We start from the raw sequence: 20452 nt of genomic DNA, 5'->3' as shown, positions 1-20452 counted from the left end.
ACCATTAAAATACTCATAAAAAAATAAATCTAAAAACATGCGTTTTAACCTATAAGTCGTGGCCCAAAATGGGTTGCATATAAAGAGGGTCGTGAAATATTTTGAAAAATAATAATAACATACACTACAATAATACAGATATACAAAAAATGTTGTAAATAGTTGTTGAATAATTATCCCCTAAACAAAAATCCCTAAGCAATATCCATTATGCGATATCACGCATCGGGAATTTATCGCAATATCACCTTTATTGTAATGGCGTTAGAACAGTGTTTCTAGTATCAATGTTCGTTTGAGCGAACCCGTTCAAACCGAACCATTCGGCAGACCCAACAAAAAGCATCGGGAATTTATAGTAATATCACCTTTATTGTAATGGCGTTAGAACAGATTATGCCATTCGGCAGACCCGACAAAAAAGTGAGTGTCATTTTTTCCAGATGCTTCGTCCATATTAATGTCATTGGCTGATACGTACTTAAAAATATTTGACAATATAATGAACTTGTATGCATTCTGGCTGAAACGAAAATAAACTAAATACCGACATTCACAAACGAAGCACTGATTATACAATATACATACGTATACGAGTGAGGGGTTTCAACTCGAACTATAAGAAACTCGAACTATAAGAAACTCGAACTATAAGAAACTCGAACTATAAGAAACTCGAACTATAAGAAACTCGAACTATAAGAAACTCGAACTATAAGAAACTCGAACTATAAGAAACTCGAACTATAAGAAACTCGAACTATAAGAAACTCGAACTATAAGAAACTCGAACTATAAGAAAACCCAAATTCTGAATCAGGCTGTATCCTGAAGATATCATAAGATGCGATCTATTTAATAGAATACCATTTATTTTTAAATTTTATAATACTCATACAAAGCCAAGATTCACATTAATAAGGTGCAATGTTGTTACAAATATAAATATGTACTGCATTTTGTATTATTAAATAATATATAAACTGTATGTGTTATTTTATTAATCTTTTCATGGATCGCAAAACCAAAACTATTACCTTAAACTGGGTCACGGCTCAAAAAGGTTAAAACAGCCTGTTTTAAAAGAATAAAAAAAATAGATTTAAGATAGCATTATCATGTTAGCCTGGTAAACAACCGATTATTAAAAAATGTACATCCATGTGTAATTATACTCTACTGAAAATTAGTTTGAACACACAATTCTCTTCCTTCAATTAAGTTTCACCCGAACAGTGCAAATTAAGTATCTATGTAGTCAATGTTTTAGCTTCAATTTTAGTTTTTTGTAAATAAGTAATAATGTTATTTATTATCTCAGAATAGTTTTTAAGTTAATAAATATGTACATACATTATAAGCTATTTCCCGGTATATTAATAAAACTGCTACTTGGATATCATCATCAGCCGGGATCAATCCACTGCTGGATAAATGCCTCCCCAAACTTCTTCAAACTCTCTCGGTCCTGTGTCTTTCGCTGCCACGTATTTCCGCCAGACTTTACCAGTTCGCCAATCCAGCGGCTTTTAGGGCGACCCTGTAGCCGTTTCGTGCCCCTTGGGTACCACTGGATGACGGCATTTGTCCAGCGGCCGTCCTTTCAGCGAGCAATGTGCCCCGCCCATCTTCATTTCAGATGTTTGACAACGTCTATTACATCGCGTACTCCTGTCTGCTTCCTAACCCATTCGTTTCTCTTACGGTCCTTTCGCGTGATGCCCAACATACACTTCTCCATGCCTCGCTGTGCGACTCTCAGCTTTTGGACATCTCTCGTGTTGAGGTTCCACGTCTCGCAACCATACGTGAGCACGGGTAGCACACATTGGTTGAACACCTTACGCTTACGACATAATGGTAGGTCACTCTTGAAGATACTATTCAGACGTCTGAAAGCACTCCATCCCAGCTTTGTTCTTCGAACAATTTCATCGTCCATGCTTCCGTCTATGGGCACCTGCTGTCCGAGATAGACGTAGCTGCTGACTTGCTCCAGTTGGGTGCCATTAATACAGATAATCGCAGGGTCCGAAATACAGTTCCTCATCACTTTTGTCTTTGAGACATTTATCTTTAGGCCGACCGTTTGACTGACATCCGCGAGTTCTTGCATTCTACCTTGGAGGTCTTTCGGGTCTTGTGAGAGTATAACAATATCATCTGCAAAACGCAGGTGACTAAAGTGCTCCCCATTAATTGGAACACCCTTTTCCTCCCAATCAAGTTTCCTGAATAAGTCCTCAAGAGTAGCGGTGAATAGTTTAGGTGAAATGGTATCACCTTGCCAGCTTGCGGCCTTGCTTGGATATAATATGGTTGAATTAGCATTTTTACTTAGACTCAGAGCTTATGAGGAGGTTACCCTTCAAAGGGTAAGTGGTACCATGACAGATGAAATAAAAATAATACAATAGTTGTTAGATATAATATGGAAAACCAATTGGACCTTTATCTTACCTTTATCTGAATTGGAATATATATAATAAAAAAACAGTAGCGAACGTTGTGCTACCCCTCTATTGTGGGTCCGTCTTTTATTTTTTTCTCTCGTATGGTGTCAGGTTATAAATAATAGAAAGATGGAAACAGAACCGTAGCACATAGGCACATTATTGGTCAGTGGCGAAGGGTGGAGATAAGCCGTTAAGATCCGACATAAGTAGTGCACATTAAACTTTGTCAGTCATTCGTATTTGTTTTTATTCAACTAAAACTACAATTTACATATGGTTTTAGTTAGTTTTTAAAATTAAATTAAGCGTTGCCACAACCATTGAACGCTGAATTAAGAATACATATTATTAGAGATGGTGTTAATTAGTTTTTAAAAATTACAACCACCAAATCAAGCCTTGAATGGATTAAAAATATTCTTCTATCTGCTACTGAGCTACACAAATTAGCTACAAAAAAAAAATCTGCGCGAGCTGTCAGTGTCACTTTAATATACGTCTAAAATCAGTTTATCACAAGAAGCGTTTAGTAGGAGACTTGAAACGTGCCGTTGTGCTATAATCGGATTCATGATGATGCTTATGATGCTAAATGCTTGTAAAAATGTATACAGATTGTGGATCGATGGAGATGTATGTAATATAGTAAATGTGTCCGCGAAGCTGTATTGCCATATTATGGAAATATTTACTGGGTATACCATTTTGTGCATTAAGAAGTATAAAATAAATATGATTTTATAACAAATAAATTATTTAAAGTTCATGGTAATTATTATTCATTTATAATTATTAAATTTATATGGTACCGTTTGCACATTTTTACACCTATTCACAATTTCAAAATTTTAAATTAATTATCGGGAAATTTAAATTTAAAAGTTGGTAACATTAGCCACGGCATGACGCGTATTACGTCAGCGACGTGACGTCACTATTCGACAGATTCAAATTATGTTTATGCATGCAAATTTGCAGTAAATAGCTTGTATGCAGTTTGCTGTTATATGCATATGCCATGTAGTCTCATATTCATCATGCCAATTTAAATAAATAAATAACAAAAAGTATTCAATAAACATTGGTAATAATATTATGTTTTTTTTCAGGGCTCATCGCTTTGTTTTCTCTGAGTATAACAAGCTTAGCAGTTGGACTCTTCATACTCTTGGCCAATCCTTATGACTTCTTCTTCAGATTGGTAAGTCAGATTACATTATTATCTGAATATTTCATGCAATCGACATATTCGAATTAAATATAGCTCGACAGCATATCACTGCCTCAGTTTAATATAAATACACCGTCAAAATCACATGTAGGTAGTGATGGAACTTGTAACAATCAGTTACTCGTAGTTTTAAAAATAAGATGTAAAATAATTTCAAACGGATTTATTTTATAATTTTGTAGGAATCGTAAATTTCATTTTATTTTAAAATACATATATAAAAGGTACCTATGTATTTATTTATTTTTCAGTGGCAATTAAAGTAAATGGAGTGAAATTAAAATAATATTAAGTACAAATTTAATAAATATTGATACAATAATTTGAATAATGTAATAAGGTGTATTTAATGTTGCAAGTCTTTTGTGTTTGTGTATATAATCGAAATTTCCTTTGTCGGAAACATGTAAAGGATATTCATTTTATTTACATAAATATGACAGGAATTAGATTTTTTCACTCTTTACGTTATCTGTCATGTGCGTGTGCACACACTGTATACACTAAACGCTAGTTAATTGAAAATGAGTGTGTCCAGCGATTTCGACCTATATGGGAGACCGAGGTGGGTTGACACAAAGGTCAGTTGACACAATGACGATATCTCAAAATGTATAACTATTCATAATATAGGAATATTGCGATTTGAACTCTTTTGAGAAGTGCACTGACTTGTTGGTACATACCAAAGCTGTCTTACAAGCGGCTGTGATGATATAACCTATCTGCTGCAAAATTAAGTAAAAGTAAATTTTCGGCCACTTTTTTGATAAACTTTATTTATTTTTCTGTAAAATATTTAGTAATATGAATTCTGTGGCTATTTGGCAGAAGCAGATATGACCATTTAACCTACTTTTCAGGGGAGCAATTTGAATGTTGTGTGTCTTGTGATAAATCCTATGTATTTAATTATGAAAGAAAGTTAATGAAATATTATGACGACATGAACTGAGTTTTAATTACTTATAAGCATTTGTATTTAAATAGTACAGTTTTTCTTAAAAATCACTTTAAAGAACATATCAGGTTTTGGCAAATTCAATATTAAAAATAATGTACCATATCTCACACATATCTAGGTTAGGCATATTATTATTTTAAAGTTACGGGTAGCTTAAAAACAACATCCAAGTTTTAATCGTCTTCGCTGGTTTCAGCATCACCATAATTGGGTACAGAAGAATGCGTTTCAAGTAAATTATAGAAAGTATGATACACGGGATCTATCAAATACATCATGCTAAGTCCTTCTTTTTTTGAGGATTTATTGGGGCAGGTGCCATATGAGTCCTCGATATTATAGGAATATGTGGACGCCATCTAGAATTCCTTAATAACTGCATTGTTCTGAAGGGCTCCTCATTATTCAGAGAGTATTTGAATTTTATATCACCGACTTTTTTTTCATACCCTAGCCACTTTATACTGTGCCAATTGATCTGTTGCCCTTCAACACACTTTAACTTTTTAATGAAAGTGGTTTTCAGTAAGTCTGAATAAGAGAGAAAAGTTTCTGCTGACATTTCCACCACATTAAACGGATGTTTGCCTCGTACAGTTCGTACAAATTGGTACCAGTCTTGTGGGATATTAATGTTAAGTTCAATAGATTTTTTAGCTTTTTCTATGCGGGCATGATCCGTATCGCATTCCATTCTGGTGTGTCCCACTTCCAAGATTTGTGGTCTATAGAATGCACGTGTTCAGATTCACTGACAAAATAAGACAATGCTGAAGAAAAGTTTATGTTTTTGTTTTGCCCTGGACAGGAGTCTGAATAGGCTATTATATTAGTTACTGTTTCTGGAATATTCTGCAAATGCTGTACGAAGCACGATGCTATTTGATCAGAACCCCGACCAGCAATCCCTTCATGCCACATGTAACAGCTTGCGGTATCTGTTTTACAATCTATAATTGTAAAATTATAAGTCCACAGTTGCCTTTTATAGTAAACTATGTTGGTATTCAGGGAAGGCGTTGGCAGGCCTTGTTGCAAATCAAAAACTAGCATTCGAGTGGACTGACTAGTTTTAGATAACAATTTGTCGTGTTCTTTCTTCTTATGTGATTCATCAGCCTTAGCCAAGTGTTCGTATTTTTTTCATTAAGTTCAGCTTTCCTTTCTAAATCATTAGCACACTTAATCTAAATGTTATATGTATCACATACTTTACAAGTATCTATACTAGGACTTTTAAATGTGTAGCCTAGTTCACGAAAAATTGAAGCATATTTAGAATATGTAAAAGGTATTTTCTGTTGAGAAGTCCATTCATTTTTATACATATCATACATCTTTGCAATATTAAGTTGCGGAGATAAATAAAGCTTGCTTGTATGTCTTCGGGAGTAGTGACTTTGGTATTTCGGAAACCTGTTAATATGATTAGTTACTTAAATTTCTTCAATGTTATTTTTATTGTGTGGTTCGTGACGCCCTCTTTGGTCACCGTCTATGATTCCTGTTTCCGAGCTGCGTTTTTTCACAATTGCGACATCAATTTTATTTCGGGATACGCCAAAAACATTCTGAAACATCTTCTTGCAAACTTTTTCTGAATTTACTTTATAAATAGCTGTAATCATGCGTTCTTTTACTTGACCACCTTTGCCTCTTCCTTTCCTCTCTATTAATTTGTCATTAATGTTGTCTGCGAGGAATTGGTCAGCCGTGTCTTTACTATTCATTCCCAGAATTTTTGCGAACATATCCTTCTGATTGTAACTAAGCCACTAAGCATGCTAAAACATTTATAACAGCAACAGGACTCTAATGGAATAAACAGCTTTTCAGGTTTAGCCACACCACCACGAGTTTTATACTCTTTGCCGCAGTCTTTCAAGTTCTTCATGTACCTTCTTTTATTCTTGATTTTTTCTTGAGATGAATTCGTGCTTCGAGATGTAGATGTACACGGATTATAAGAGCTGTTAGCAGAATTTCTTCTAATCTGTTGAGCAAGGGGTTCGTCATGCGACGAGGCAAAGTTTTGTTGAGGTTCGGTAATTTGAATATCATGACCTGCTTACGACACAGACAGTACTGCATTTTCGCTGCGCCATGTTGAGGATAGAATATCAGAGTTGTCAATTTCAGTTATTATAAGACATTATAATAAAAAAACTGTTCCTACAAATAACAGTAACTACCAAAACAGCAGCCATATCTTGTTTTGGCAAATAGAATACATTGATTATATTCAATACTTATTATTTTGCCAGAAGCAGATATGGTACCATATCTTGTTTTGGCAAATATGACTTGCTTAATTTTAAACATATCTGAAACTTGTTTCGTTGATTATGAAGTCAGTAGAAGAGATAAGCCATATCTGATTTTGGCAAATAAAAATATAGACATAGAAGAACAAATCTGCATTTAAACCTCAAAACACCAAAAATCGACATATCTGCTTCTGCCAAATAGCCACAGAATTTAATATTTTTGTAGAATTTTTATTCCAGTTTTATAATTAAACATCATTTTATCACAAATTGCAATGTTTTAGGATATAATTTGATTAATTTTAAATTCAAAATCGTTAATTTTATAACCGAGGTGAGTTCAAACACTCTGTTTCAACCAATGACATTGGTTTCAACTCACCCCGGGAATATTACATGCAATTTATTTATATTATGCGAGATAGTCATTAAACATGTAGGTATTCTGGTATCAGATTCTTGTGGCAGTGCAGGCGACTCATTTAGGTCTTGGTATACTATGACCAGACCAGATTTTAATTTGAACTAGAAATAAATTTTGTTCATTTTTTTAGAATTTATTGATCGCATTGAATTGTTTTACTGTTATGTTAATTGATTTATGTACTACGGCAATGGATGTCAAAGAAGTGCAGAAAAATAATTAAAACAATATTTCTTGTTAAAAAGCCTTTTATTATTATGTAAATCTCTATAAAATTTAATGATTAAACCCACCTTACTTTCTGTTTCAATTTACCTCGGTACTAGATGGGATGAAACGGTTGGAACGCTTCCCTTAAAATGGGTTTTTCACTAATAGGTAATTAATTGCTACTGTACTGGTTTTAAATGCAAGTAAAGGATGAAATATGCTATCCAAAAAATCCATTTCCATTTCCACAATTTATACTTAGTATTGAAACTCGTATAAATTGTGTCAACTCACCCCGGTCTCCCCTACTCACTACACGAGGACAGTGTTACTACAGATAATTATTAAGTTGTGTGCGTATTGTTAAATTACACAAACGGTTATTTTTGAAAATGGAAAAATCAATAAATACTACATCCCAAAGAACCATTTCATTCAATGATAATACATAAGGAACCTACTCATTCTTATGGAACGCGGAAGTTTTTTAATCGTAATTTTGTCCAATACAAATATACCCACGTATGTACATAATACTGTTTAATTAGACTTATTTGCTTAGATACTATGTTAAGTTCATGCATACCAGGTTACGTGATAAAAATCATCTTGTTTGAAGAACTTTCGACAATGTTTGAAAAAACAATTAAATCTTAACGTTTACCCACGTAGGTACTTTATATTTGCACGTGATGTAATTTCACTAAACTGCGAGTTAACCAAACCTGTACTTGTAACCAATCTTAAAGCCGGCCGCACACGGGCATAAAACACGGCTGCGGTCCAATGTACGCACTGCGTTGTAAGCCAGCCATAAAGCAAATAATACCGGTTGCCGCGAGCTACATTACTGCGGCTCGCAAAAAATTTTACTTTTTAAAATATCTTTACAATTTATTTGTGTACTCGTACTGTATTATTTTGAATTGTACCCAACAAATTGAGACTCCACTAGTTCATTTAATTTGTGTGTAGGCTAATTTTACTCAAAAGATATGCTCCAATCTACATTAACTAACTAACTGCACCCCTGCCAATGCTAAAATTGGAGCATATAATAATATATGCTATGTTAATCACAAAGTTGAGCCACTTATTTTGTTCCATCGCCACATCCCTCACGGATCTGCAGTTTGAATAAAGTTATACGCGGTGAAACAAAATAGTCATTACACAATTGTTTTGTATTGTTATGGCGATTATTAACCAGTTAAGTGCCCAAAGCGTCTTTGGACGCCCTAATTACACCAATTCTTATGTTAATTACTATCAATTAACTAATTGCGGCATAGAAAGGATTAATATTCCTCAACACCATCGTGAGTATGTAATAGTTTTCGAATAAGCTTTTGAATTTATTAACGCTGTCAATTGTTCACGTGGCCGTATTCGCGGTTGCTTATCGTTAGACTTATAGTGTGTATTTGAAGTTCTCCTGATAGCATGTTCAAATGCATGTATATAGGGAATGGGACGACTGGACTCCGGACAATAATTGTACGCCGCACTGTCGTAGACACGTATACAAAATGTAGACGAGGTACTTTAATCAGTTTCTATCTACTACTTAGTAGTTTTAATTCATTTTACTCTTAACATAATGTATTCTTTATTGCGGATTGAGAATTACCATGCTTAAGGCTTTATATAAAATAAAAAACTCTTTTTTCGTTCGAACTTAAACATATACACGATAAAATCATTATTTACGTCTGCATATTTACATTCTCACCAACTATTAAATCATAGTATAATCATTTAAATATAAATAATAATATTAAATATTTTTTTTAAATGTACCTATAAGTACCTAACATCTATTTATTTTCGAATTCCATAGCACCCAGTTGTCCCGGTGCCAAATCGTCCTAGACCCTGTATATATTTAGTCTTATTTACTTCAAACTATTGCAGTATTACCAAATTATATATTATATGACTAGTGATCAGTTATCATAAATATACAAATCCCAGATGTCCGACGTCTAGTTTTCTTGTCGTGCAATTGTCCTGGCGGAAAATTGACGTCGCGTCGCGTAACAAATCGTTTCTGTACACCAGTCTTCCTCATTATAAAAGCGCTTCAAAAAATTTGGTTATTCAATAAATGTAATTAATTAAATATGTAATTAAAATATACAAATGGGGCCCAATGACAATAATTGTATAGTGAAACTGTAGTGAAGTAACACCCATGCTTAGAGAAAACTATATAAATGTATTGTGACCTCACCGGATAAAGAACCAGTATCTCAGTCACACAGTGAACTATGGGGGTCTTTATATCTTTTTATTTTTGAGCTGTATAAATAAATCATTTATGATAAACCGAATAAAAAAGCGTTTAAAATTATGCAATTTGCAGTTTCTTTGTGTAATTTATAACAATAATTAGTTATTTGTTGTTAAATATTTATAAATGCCTACGCAAAAACTAATAAAATTGAATACGCAAAATGCCCATTTATTATACTGTCGAATGACGTTTGACATTTAACCGTACTGTGTGTATGGGGTATTAAATTGGAAACATCACGTGGAGGAATATAGCGATAATATCATGATTTGTATACAGATTCGCAGTTATAAGTTGTATTATAAATTAATAAAGTTCTATTAAATTCCATACAATTTGAATTATTAATTTCTAAAGATGTGTACACACAAGCTCAAAGTTGGCTTCATGATATAAATATTTTTTTGGTTGATAGAAATATAAAAAAGGTTCATAACAAGAAAATATTTATTAGTACACAAATTAATTTTGAGCGCACAAATCCGCCTCAGATCGTTATTAAAGTAATATTGTGTTTTATTTTAAATAAATAATTAATTATCTCAGTTTCACAATAGGTACCTAACCTAACCGTTAGTGGTTCGCATATCTTTTCGACGGAGCCTTAGAAGCGTTCTGTAAAATCAAGAGTAATCTTTATCTAGGTGACACATGGGTACAGAAGATTAAACAACAAAATGGATGTGTAATACAGTTGACAGTGATACATATTGGCATATTGCAACTCTTAAAGAATCAAAGTGCCACCCAATAATATTTTACTAACACATTGTATGTAAATACATTATGTACTATATTTTAATATTTCTGCATAGTTAACGTAACTACTTATATACATATATGCAAAGAAAACTATTTTCTATACTTAGCCACAATAGTTGATCATCCTTTAGCGATGTAGGTGAAAAATGTGTCATCTTTACGAAATATAGTTTGAAAAGTTGTAGTTTTCGCATTCCTTCTTTAATTTACCGCAGCCTTAGAATATTCCGCTCCTAAGCAACAAATGACTTGCCCACTTACAAGAGATATCACTGCCATGTTAACTAATTTATTTGAAAACCAAATATTAAAACAGGATCATGCCGTACCTACAGTTTGGATACACGAATTTTCTTGGCATATTTCGATGATTTTTGTTCTGTTAACTAACACTTCTTTTATTTCATGTACCTATAGCCAAAAACTTGTAATATGTATGTATTTTAGCAATATTTCTAGAATTATCACGGAAACCCTAACACGGCTCTTGGACCCCAATGATCCCCGAAATTTTAGTTGAAAATCACTGAAAAAGAATCTGAGACCTATTATCTTCATTCCTTCCTTAATTTACTGCTCACTTAGAATGGGCCACTCAATAGCAGCTCATGTCCTGCCTATCTATTTAGGACGTGGTTGCTAGTAGGGTAAGTAAATAATACTCAACTATAAACATACCACATATGCATGAAGTTCGATAGTTTTGACAGAAAATATGACGTAGTAGTTAGAGCGACGCCGAGTGAGAGAAAGCGTTGCAGTAGGCTTTATGTAAGATCAGTCAAAAATAATAATGGTAACAATAATAAGTAACACAAATAGGGACACCAGACACCAACACAAATTTTGTCATTAACAGCGAACCAATAGAGCGTGTGACCCATTATAAATATTTAGGTACATGGGTCAATGAGAAATGGGACCAGTCTCAGGAAATAAAAACTAGAATTGAGATCGCAAGGAGCGCCTTTCTCAAAATGAGACGCCTCCTTAGCAATCGAGATCTTAACTTAGGTCTGAGACTGCGTATGGTACGTTGTTATGTTCTCTCAATAATTCTTTTCTATGGTATGGAAGTATGGACGCAAGGTTTTAATAGAATCGCACAAATAATTAATGACGCCGTGGTTTTATGATTGTTATCGGTTAGTAGACAACTATTATAATGTGGATCAATTTATACTGGAAGCACATGAACCTTTTGCACTACCAGAAAGGCGTAGTAGGATTTGTTTATGCAAAGTTTCTTATTCACCCGTCACCAAATTGCTACGTTATGACTAAGGATTGCAATAATACCGGTATCCCAGTATTTTTCAATACTGAAATTCGGCATTGAAAGAGGAACAAAATACATGTTATTTTCTATCAATTCTTTTCTATGGTATGGAAGTATGGACGCTAAACCAAGAGATGTCACGGAGACTTGAAGCTTTCGAAATTTGTTCAAAATTCCTTGGACTGACCGGGTGACAAATGTTGAAGTTCTCAATCGAATGGGGAAGGACCGAGAAGTTCTACGTAGTATCAAAACCAGGAAACTACAGTACCTCGGCCACATTATGAGAGGACAAAAATACAGCATTCCCCAACTTGTCATTCAAGGAAAGATCAATGGGAAACGTAGCAAAGGACAGCGCCGCATTTCGTGGCTTAAGAACCTCCGTGATTGGTACGAGTGCAGCTCCACTGAACTATTCCGGGTAACAGATGACAAAGATAAGATCGCCCTGATGGTGACCGACCTCCGCTAGGGGATGGCACAATAAGAAGAACAATAATCGTGCGCAGTGCAAGAAAATTTCCAATGTGCGCAATTCCAATTTTAAGTTGTTCCACTATAATATTTGTATTTGAAAAAAATAGTGTTATTCAGTGTTTACACATCGGAACTTGGTTGGGAATCACTGCAATAAGTCTGAAACGTTAATTTGAAAACGTATACCTACTCCAGTAATTATAGAGTATTACATTGTAAGAATGAAAGATACATTGATTTAGGTGTGATAATTTTCTTGTTTAGGTATCTACATGCACTGGGTAGTTACATCCTTTCAAAAAATTAACACATGCGATCCACACAAATTATGTTTGCTAATAAAAATGTTAGTCTACGACTCCTACAATAGGTAACCCATTACACGTGTGCAAGAATAAGTTGTTTGCGTTTCATTATAAGACCAGATAAGTGTCAAACATCGACTAGATACACACACCTTATTTAAAACAATAACTGCAGAATTATTAAACAGTTGTCGTTTCATCAGAGAAGAAAATGAAATCTTTAGAAACCTAATGACAATATTTTTATCATCTATTATCACTATTCACGACCATTATTTACATAATATTATAAATTATTGTGTTATTAGTATTTATTTTATGTTAAAATGGTAACTATGTGGTTATGCTTCCTTGATTATGTTGGTAGACGTTGAATATACTGTCAGCTCATTGAATTAATAAGTAGTATTACTAATACGTATTATTATATTATGAATTGCAATATCGTATAGATAAAATTTGACCAAAATCACATAACAGTTCACATCTATTAAATATATTACTCAAAAAATAAAAATATTGCACATAAATAAAACTATGTAGCTACTTACATCCGATTCAAATTAGGATGGCATATAGCTGCAATATACGTGCTGTCCCGATTTGAAGTTTCTTTCGTGCAGTACAGTTCCACGTGGTATCTAAACTCGCTTCGTCTGCCATACACACATTAATCAAACCTTCGAGGAACGTCGATCCGGCATTGCATTTGAAGACCGCACACACCTACCTAGAGACAGTCGCACGTAACCTCTCGAAACGTATAGATATTTGGATGCGGCGATCGGCGAGCCAGTATAGGATTGATCAATCCGTAGGTGGTCGTATGCGTTCTTGCGTCTTCGACTCGCAGCCCGGGAAGCATGCGATTTGTTGATAGCAGCACTAGATATTTTTTCAAATTAAAAAGTCGCATTCGACCAATCTGCAGAGCTCGATTTGGCAACGTGTGTTTTGTGAATAACGATAACGTCATATCGACGTATTCGACACGTTGCAGACAAGGCGAGTTTAGACGTGAGAGCCGGCTAATATTAACACTCGTCAATACGATGTAAAATTTTACAAACGTCATGGTATTTCATTTTATCAATTTAAACGATTGTCCCTGCGGTACGTTCTTTAAATACAGCAACTAAGAAGAGGGAGAAAGTTATTAAAGGACATTTTCATGAATTCATAGTTAAACAACGCGATTAACTGATTAATGAATGTTTCGTATTACGTCAAACATACGTAAGTATAATGTAATACAAAAGACAATAAATCTAACCTTGAACTTGCGCAGATGCGATTTATTCTAGGGCGCACGAAGTATACAAGGCATATGCATACATATAATTATTATTAGCGACACTATTTCCGACATCTCTTACGTAAAGCTTATTGCATCGTTTTCTTTCACTCGGCATCGCACCAACTACGTCGTATTTTCCGTGAAAACTATCGAGCTTCACGCTTATCGCTTATGTGGTATGTTTATTACACGAGTTGACGCCGTCATACAATAGTAGTAGCTAGGGATTGCAATGCCGGTATTTAATTATTTATCAATACCGAAATACCGGTTTCAAAAATCCAAAATACCGGTATTTTCGGTTTAATAAAAATTAATTAAGCTTGTTTTCATTACTTACTACTATACTGTACTTACATTAAATTCAGTGTAAATATTAATGCTGCCAAACCGAAAATATATTGTCTGAAACCAACAAAAGGTAAATAATAATAAAACAAAATCCCTCTAATATACTTATTGAATTGTCGGGATGAATTAACATATTTCGAAAAGAAAACATTCGTGGCAAATATTTCCAAATAATTATGCTATAACTTTACTAACTATTGATTGAAATTGAAACATTGATAGCGCATCTAAAAAACGTTGAATTTGAGAGTGATTTTCCTGTATCTGGACTTTGTAAAAATTAGTAGTTCTAAAATACGAGGGTGGGTCAATAATTCCTTAGAAAAAAGCATTAAAACAGTTTTTATTTTTGTATTTTTTTTTTATTTCTCAACATAATCTCCTTGGAGCTCAATACACTTGGTTAGACGTTTCTCATTTTTTTTAAACCGTCAGAAAAATAAGTTTTCGGAAGGTCCTCAAAATAAGCATTTGTCCGATCGATGACTTCTTCATTTGAAAAAAAACGTTGTCCACTTAGCCATTTTTTTAAGTTTGGGAAAAGGAAAAAGTCACTGGGGGCTAAATCTGGCGAATACGGTGGGTGGTCGACCAATTCGAACTTCAATTCTTCAATTTTAGCCATTGATCGTAAACATGTGTGAACACGGGCATTGTCCTGATGAAAGAGGATTTTTTTCCTGTTTAAATGAGGCCGTTTTTCTTCAATTTCGTTTTTTAGCTGGTCCAATAAAAATGCATAATAATCCCGTGTTATTGTTTTTCCTTTTTCCAAATAGTCAACGAAAATAATTCCACGTGCATCCCAAAATACAGTAGCCATAACCTTACCAGCTGATTTTATGGTTTTCGCCTTCTTTGGACATGGTTCGCCTTTCGCAATCCACTGCTTTGACTGTTCTTTCGTCTCGGGAGTATAGTTGTGTATCCATGTTTCATCTACAGTCACAAAGCGACGAAAAAATTCATCCGGATTGCGTTGCATGAGCGACAACAGGGCTTTAGAGGCCACCACCCTATTTCGTTTATTGTCGACTGTGAGCAAACGCGGCACCCATCTTGCAGAAACTTTTTTCATGCCCAATTTGTCATGTAAAATAGAAATGACGCTACCTTTTGAGATCCCTGTAACCTCAATTATCTCACTCAACTTTAATCTTTGGTCACTTAACACCATATCGTGGATTTTATTGATCATTTCTGGTGTAGTCACCTCTACAGGACGTTCTGAGCGTGGTTCATCCTTTGTTGATGTACGACCACGTTTAAATTCATTTAACCAGTTATAAATAGTTGCAAGTGAAGGAGCAGATATGCCGTGAACTAAATCCAACTCATTTTTTTATTTCCTTTGCTGTTAACCCTTTTATATTAAAATGTTTAATAACAGCTCTAAACTCAATTTTCTCCATTTTTGTAAACAAGCAAATTTTTTTTTAAATGTACGAAAATAAAAAACAACAACCCGACCAATCTGATTGAAACTTCGCAGCATACTGAATCGGTAGTGCCGCTGCATGAAAACAAACCGCTTACAGTACTAGTCGCGCCACCTGTCGGCTTTTCTAAGGACTTATTGACCCACCCTCGTATTATGATCCATACATATTTATAAAGGTCAATAAGGTAGGTTCTTTAGGTTGCTATAAAATAGTGTTTTCGATAGATTTTAATAGCTACATTTATTTATAGAAACTTATTTTTGTTTTAACGAATACCGGTATTTAATAAGAAATACCGGTATTAGTTCATAGTAAGCCTTGTTAATAAAATATGTAGCCTAGCTATTTTTTTGTTATTATTAGCGGCTAACGCGTCTGCTTTTTGCGTTTTGCCCAACATACAACTTTCAATGCCACGTTGCGTTAGTCGTAGTCATTGTATTTCTTTTTTATATCGTAGTTATCGATAGCTTAGAGGCAAACGCAAGACGAAAGTTCGACGCAAAATCGGTACAAACTTTTTTTCCAGATTTCTTTGTTATACGTATACTCACGATGGCCGTGTGGCTAACGCGTCGACTTATGATGGCGTGGGTTCAAATCTTGAGTCTGGCAAAAATACATATTGTTTTTCAATGTTTGTTTGGAGTCAGAATATGGACATATTGGTTGAGCAAATAGAAAACATGCATTTCTCGTAAATACAAAAATCTGTTAATACAAACCTCTACTCTGTGGAGGTCCATATTATGATCTTTTAAGGATTGGACATGACCCAAAAAAATCTTAAGTAATTCATGTACAGAAAGTGAAAAAATTTGATACATTAATTAGGTTAAGGGGGGACATGCTCGTCGAAGGTCAAAATTGAGTTTTTATTGTATATTCAAACCATGATCCTGGACACTCCTTAAACGTTGTAGATGATCTATTTATATAATTTTGAAGCCTTATTATCCTTTATACTTATTTTAAACATTTGATAACTGCATGAAGTATTTTTGTTACATAAAATAGTATTCTTTTAAACCTCTCGCTCTAATGTTTTAGAATATAGTCATATTTCGGTACATAACTGTGCAGTGGTGTTAAGATTTTTTACATTTATTATTTTTTAAACGCATTTATAAAACCATTAGCATAATTTATTACGAGATAATTTTTGTAAAATATTCACGATAAAAAATTATATTGATAATCTCTGTGATCCCAAATTTGACAAGAATTAGGCATTTTATTATTCAAAAAATCGGCAAGATTAACACATTTGAAGATAATTCTAAAGATATTTATTATAAGCTATGTCCTTGACCATTCAAGTGTGATAAACATCTTATGAATAATGATTGCTTTATAATAATTATTGACCTAAGAATAAGGTAGTGTTTTTTTGAAATACGCCATTTCTTTTGTCATTCCCTAGTGGTTAAGCTACAATATACGGCCGTAGCCATAAATTGACAAACTCTAATTAAAGTAGGGAGTAAAATGATATTGACGCGCGTGTTTGAACATGTACCGTTTAAAAAAAAATAAAAAAAAATTCGGTTAGGTACATGTTCAAACACGCGCGTTAACATAATTTTACTTCCTACTTTAATTATAGTTTGTCATTTTATGGCTACGGCCGTATGTTGTAGTTTAACCACTAGGGAATGACAAAAGAAATGGCGTATTTCAAAAAAACACCACCTTCTTCTTAGGTCAATAATTATTATAAAGCAATCATTATTCATAAGATTTTTATCACACTTGAATGGTCAAGGACATAGCTTATAATAAATATCTTTAGAATTATCTTCAAATGTGTTAATCTTGCCGATTTTTTGAATAATAAAATGCCTAATTCTTGTCAAATTTGGGATCACAGAGATTATCAATATAATTTTTTATCGTGAATATTTTACAAAAATTATCTCGTAATAAATTATACTAATGATTTTATAAATGCGTTTAAAAATTAATAAATGTAAAAAATCTTAACACCGCTGCACAGTTCTGTACCGAAATATGACTATATTCTAAAACATTAGAGCGAGAGGTTTAAAAGAATACTATTTTATGTAACAAAAATACTTCATGCAGTCATCAAATGTTTAAAATAACTATAAAGAATAATAAGGCTTTAAAATTATATAAATAGATTATCTACAACGTTTAAGGAGTGTCCAGGATCATGGTTTGAAAATACAATAAAAACTCAATTTTTACCTTCGACGAGCATGTCCCCCCTTAAATGTTCGTTATTAATAAAAATATAAATAATGGGTGAACGAAATATTAAAATAGGTAGGTTGTAATCTGTGCAAATATTGTTTTCTATGTTTGCAGTGGTTTGTAAAAATTATACCTTTATTTAATGTGCAAATACTGATTAAAATAAAATAATTATTACATTTTTAATAATTCTAGGACTCAATAGACAAAAGTTGATCCAAGCCATATTTTTTTCGAACTAATTTATACTCGAATTTTGAATATTAAATAACGAATTCATTAATTTATAATGGAACAATACAACTTTAATTGATTGCCATTTTTTATTATTATTATTATTATTATATATATAGTAAATACGTTTGTGAGTGTGGATAAAGTCAATTCTAATTAATTATTTTAGTATAATTAATCTCGACTTAAGCAGCAAATGTTTACTTTGTGTACTATTAAATTTATTAACTATTTATATATTATTTCATTCATTTACTATACGGAATAATAAACAGATAATATAAATCTCATCTCAATCTATAATCAGATATCTTATATTAATTTATTGTGAACCACACATTTTTCGTACAAGGTGGTTTATAATAGAATTAATTACATATTAGTATTTTTGAAAGCTTAACGTATTTAAAGTTTAGATGATGTCTGTCGTGAGTTATGTTTCTCCATTTATTTCTTTAAATGTTTAATGGCCTGAATTAGATTTTGTGTAGTGTTCTTGTGTTATTTTGTTGTTTAGTAATTCGTGAGGTGTTTAGAGGTAAATTTCGTGTGATCATATTAATATTGTCTGCACAGAGTTCCGAAAGCCCATCGCTCCATTTTTAATATTGGGCAGTCGTTGGAGTGATCCGTGACGTCGTTTAGTCAAAGGTAATTATAACTTAGGTACTTTGATTTAAAATACAAAAACCGATTTACAATAGTAATTCAATTAAGAAAGCGCCTCAGAGTGCATTTTAAGAGCCATTACCTAAAATTTGTCGCAATTAGATAAAATGTATACAGCATTGTTGACGTAGAGACGTAGGTTTGATTCCTGCTGAGTGTCGTATTTTTTTCAAAAAAGGATTTTTTTTATTGGTTATATGTTTTCTCAGAAGTTTTTTCAAATTATGTAGTAGTTTAGAAGTTTTCTATTAGGTTTAATTGTTGTATATTTGTTAAATAAAAATTCAACTTGAAGGTGTGAGATAATAATAATATGCAAAAACTGGTGTTATTGACAAACCGTCAATATCATGACATATTTATGATGATCTGCTAATATATTAAAATAAGTCTGGTTTCCAAGATACGTTGCTAGTGTGCTTCATTTTTATTATTTTTCTATCAATCTTGAAAAGTCATACAAACGTCAAGTTTCAATTTGGATTTTAATGAGTATCGTAAAATAAATTATCTATGACAGCACTTTCTCACGACAAAGAGGAATAAAATCTATGATATTAAAAGAAAGAAAACATCAGAGTTAATTTATTGAAATAATCAAATCATAAAATAATAGTTTTAATACGTTAATAATAAATAAGTTAATACCTTCCATAATCTTTTATTCCTACGCAATTGGAAGATAAAACTGTTATACTTATATTCTTCTTCCTTTTGAGATATAATGTCCTATATTGGACGTCGGTGATGATTCTCTGCTCTAAATAAGAAAGGAGTGCTTAGCTCAAACCAATCGCTAGGATTCTTGAGTCAGGACTTTTGTCTTCTTCCAGAGCCTTGCTTACCGATTATCTTCCCTTGAAAGGATTAATAAATGTCATACTATTAAATAAATACAAATAAAAAATAGAATGACCTATAATAATAGAAAACCAAATTGAAAATCAATTGCAATAAAATGTATATTACTATATTAATATAATAGCGCCTCTACATGTGTATGGATTTACTTGCACCAATAGTGTGTATTTTAAATGATCGCCATTTCGCCAATTTCGCCAATCTCATTCTTCAAGAGTAAGCCAGCGGCCCTATGTTAGAACTTGCGAGTGCAAGCTTCCCGGTCGACATGACGTCATATGACATCATTGTGATGTACTACAGGAGTGATAATAGCACTCGAGAAAATAACGCTGGTCAGACAGCGGCGTTATTCATTGTCACCATACACAATAGGTGTTTCATCATAATATTATCTACGGTGAGCACTGTGCGCTGGGCGGCATGCCTCGAGCGTGTATTGGCTGACGTCACAATTACGTCATGTCGTCTGGTGACACACGAGTCGATAGTTAGGAAATCGCGGTGCAGAGATGCGATGCTTTCACTCTCACTATCGTTCTGCTGCGCAGGCGCAAATATCGAACAAATCCCAACTTCCGAACGTTTTTGATTCATGCATGTAATCTTGTAACTTGCACGATAATACATGTTTACAAGTAGTGCATTTTCTTGGTATGGCTGCCATAATATGTACTGTCAGCAGTAAATCCATGTACATGTAAACG

At 33.3% G+C, this 20452-nt stretch overlaps 1 protein-coding gene across 3 annotated transcripts in view; it reads left to right on the top strand.

Moving 5' to 3' along the window:
• Positions 1–20452, top strand: part of LOC147065069 (scavenger receptor class B member 1-like) — a 180006-nt gene that overhangs the window by 93886 nt on the left and 65668 nt on the right. For all 3 annotated transcript variants that reach the window (XM_085956271.1, XM_085956272.1, XM_085956270.1), the window contains exon 4: positions 3566–3657. In XM_085956271.1, the coding sequence (XP_085812397.1) occupies positions 3566–3657 (92 nt within the window). The remainder of the gene's footprint in view (positions 1–3565; positions 3658–20452) is intronic.

This window comes from Rhyacophila brunnea, unplaced genomic scaffold (assembly GCF_057557595.1).
Source record: "Rhyacophila brunnea isolate RB1 unplaced genomic scaffold, BYU_Rbru_1.0 scaffold_6, whole genome shotgun sequence".
NCBI classification, from domain to species: Eukaryota; Metazoa; Arthropoda; class Insecta; order Trichoptera; family Rhyacophilidae; genus Rhyacophila; species Rhyacophila brunnea.
This window is presented reverse-complemented; position numbering and strand designations above follow the sequence as displayed.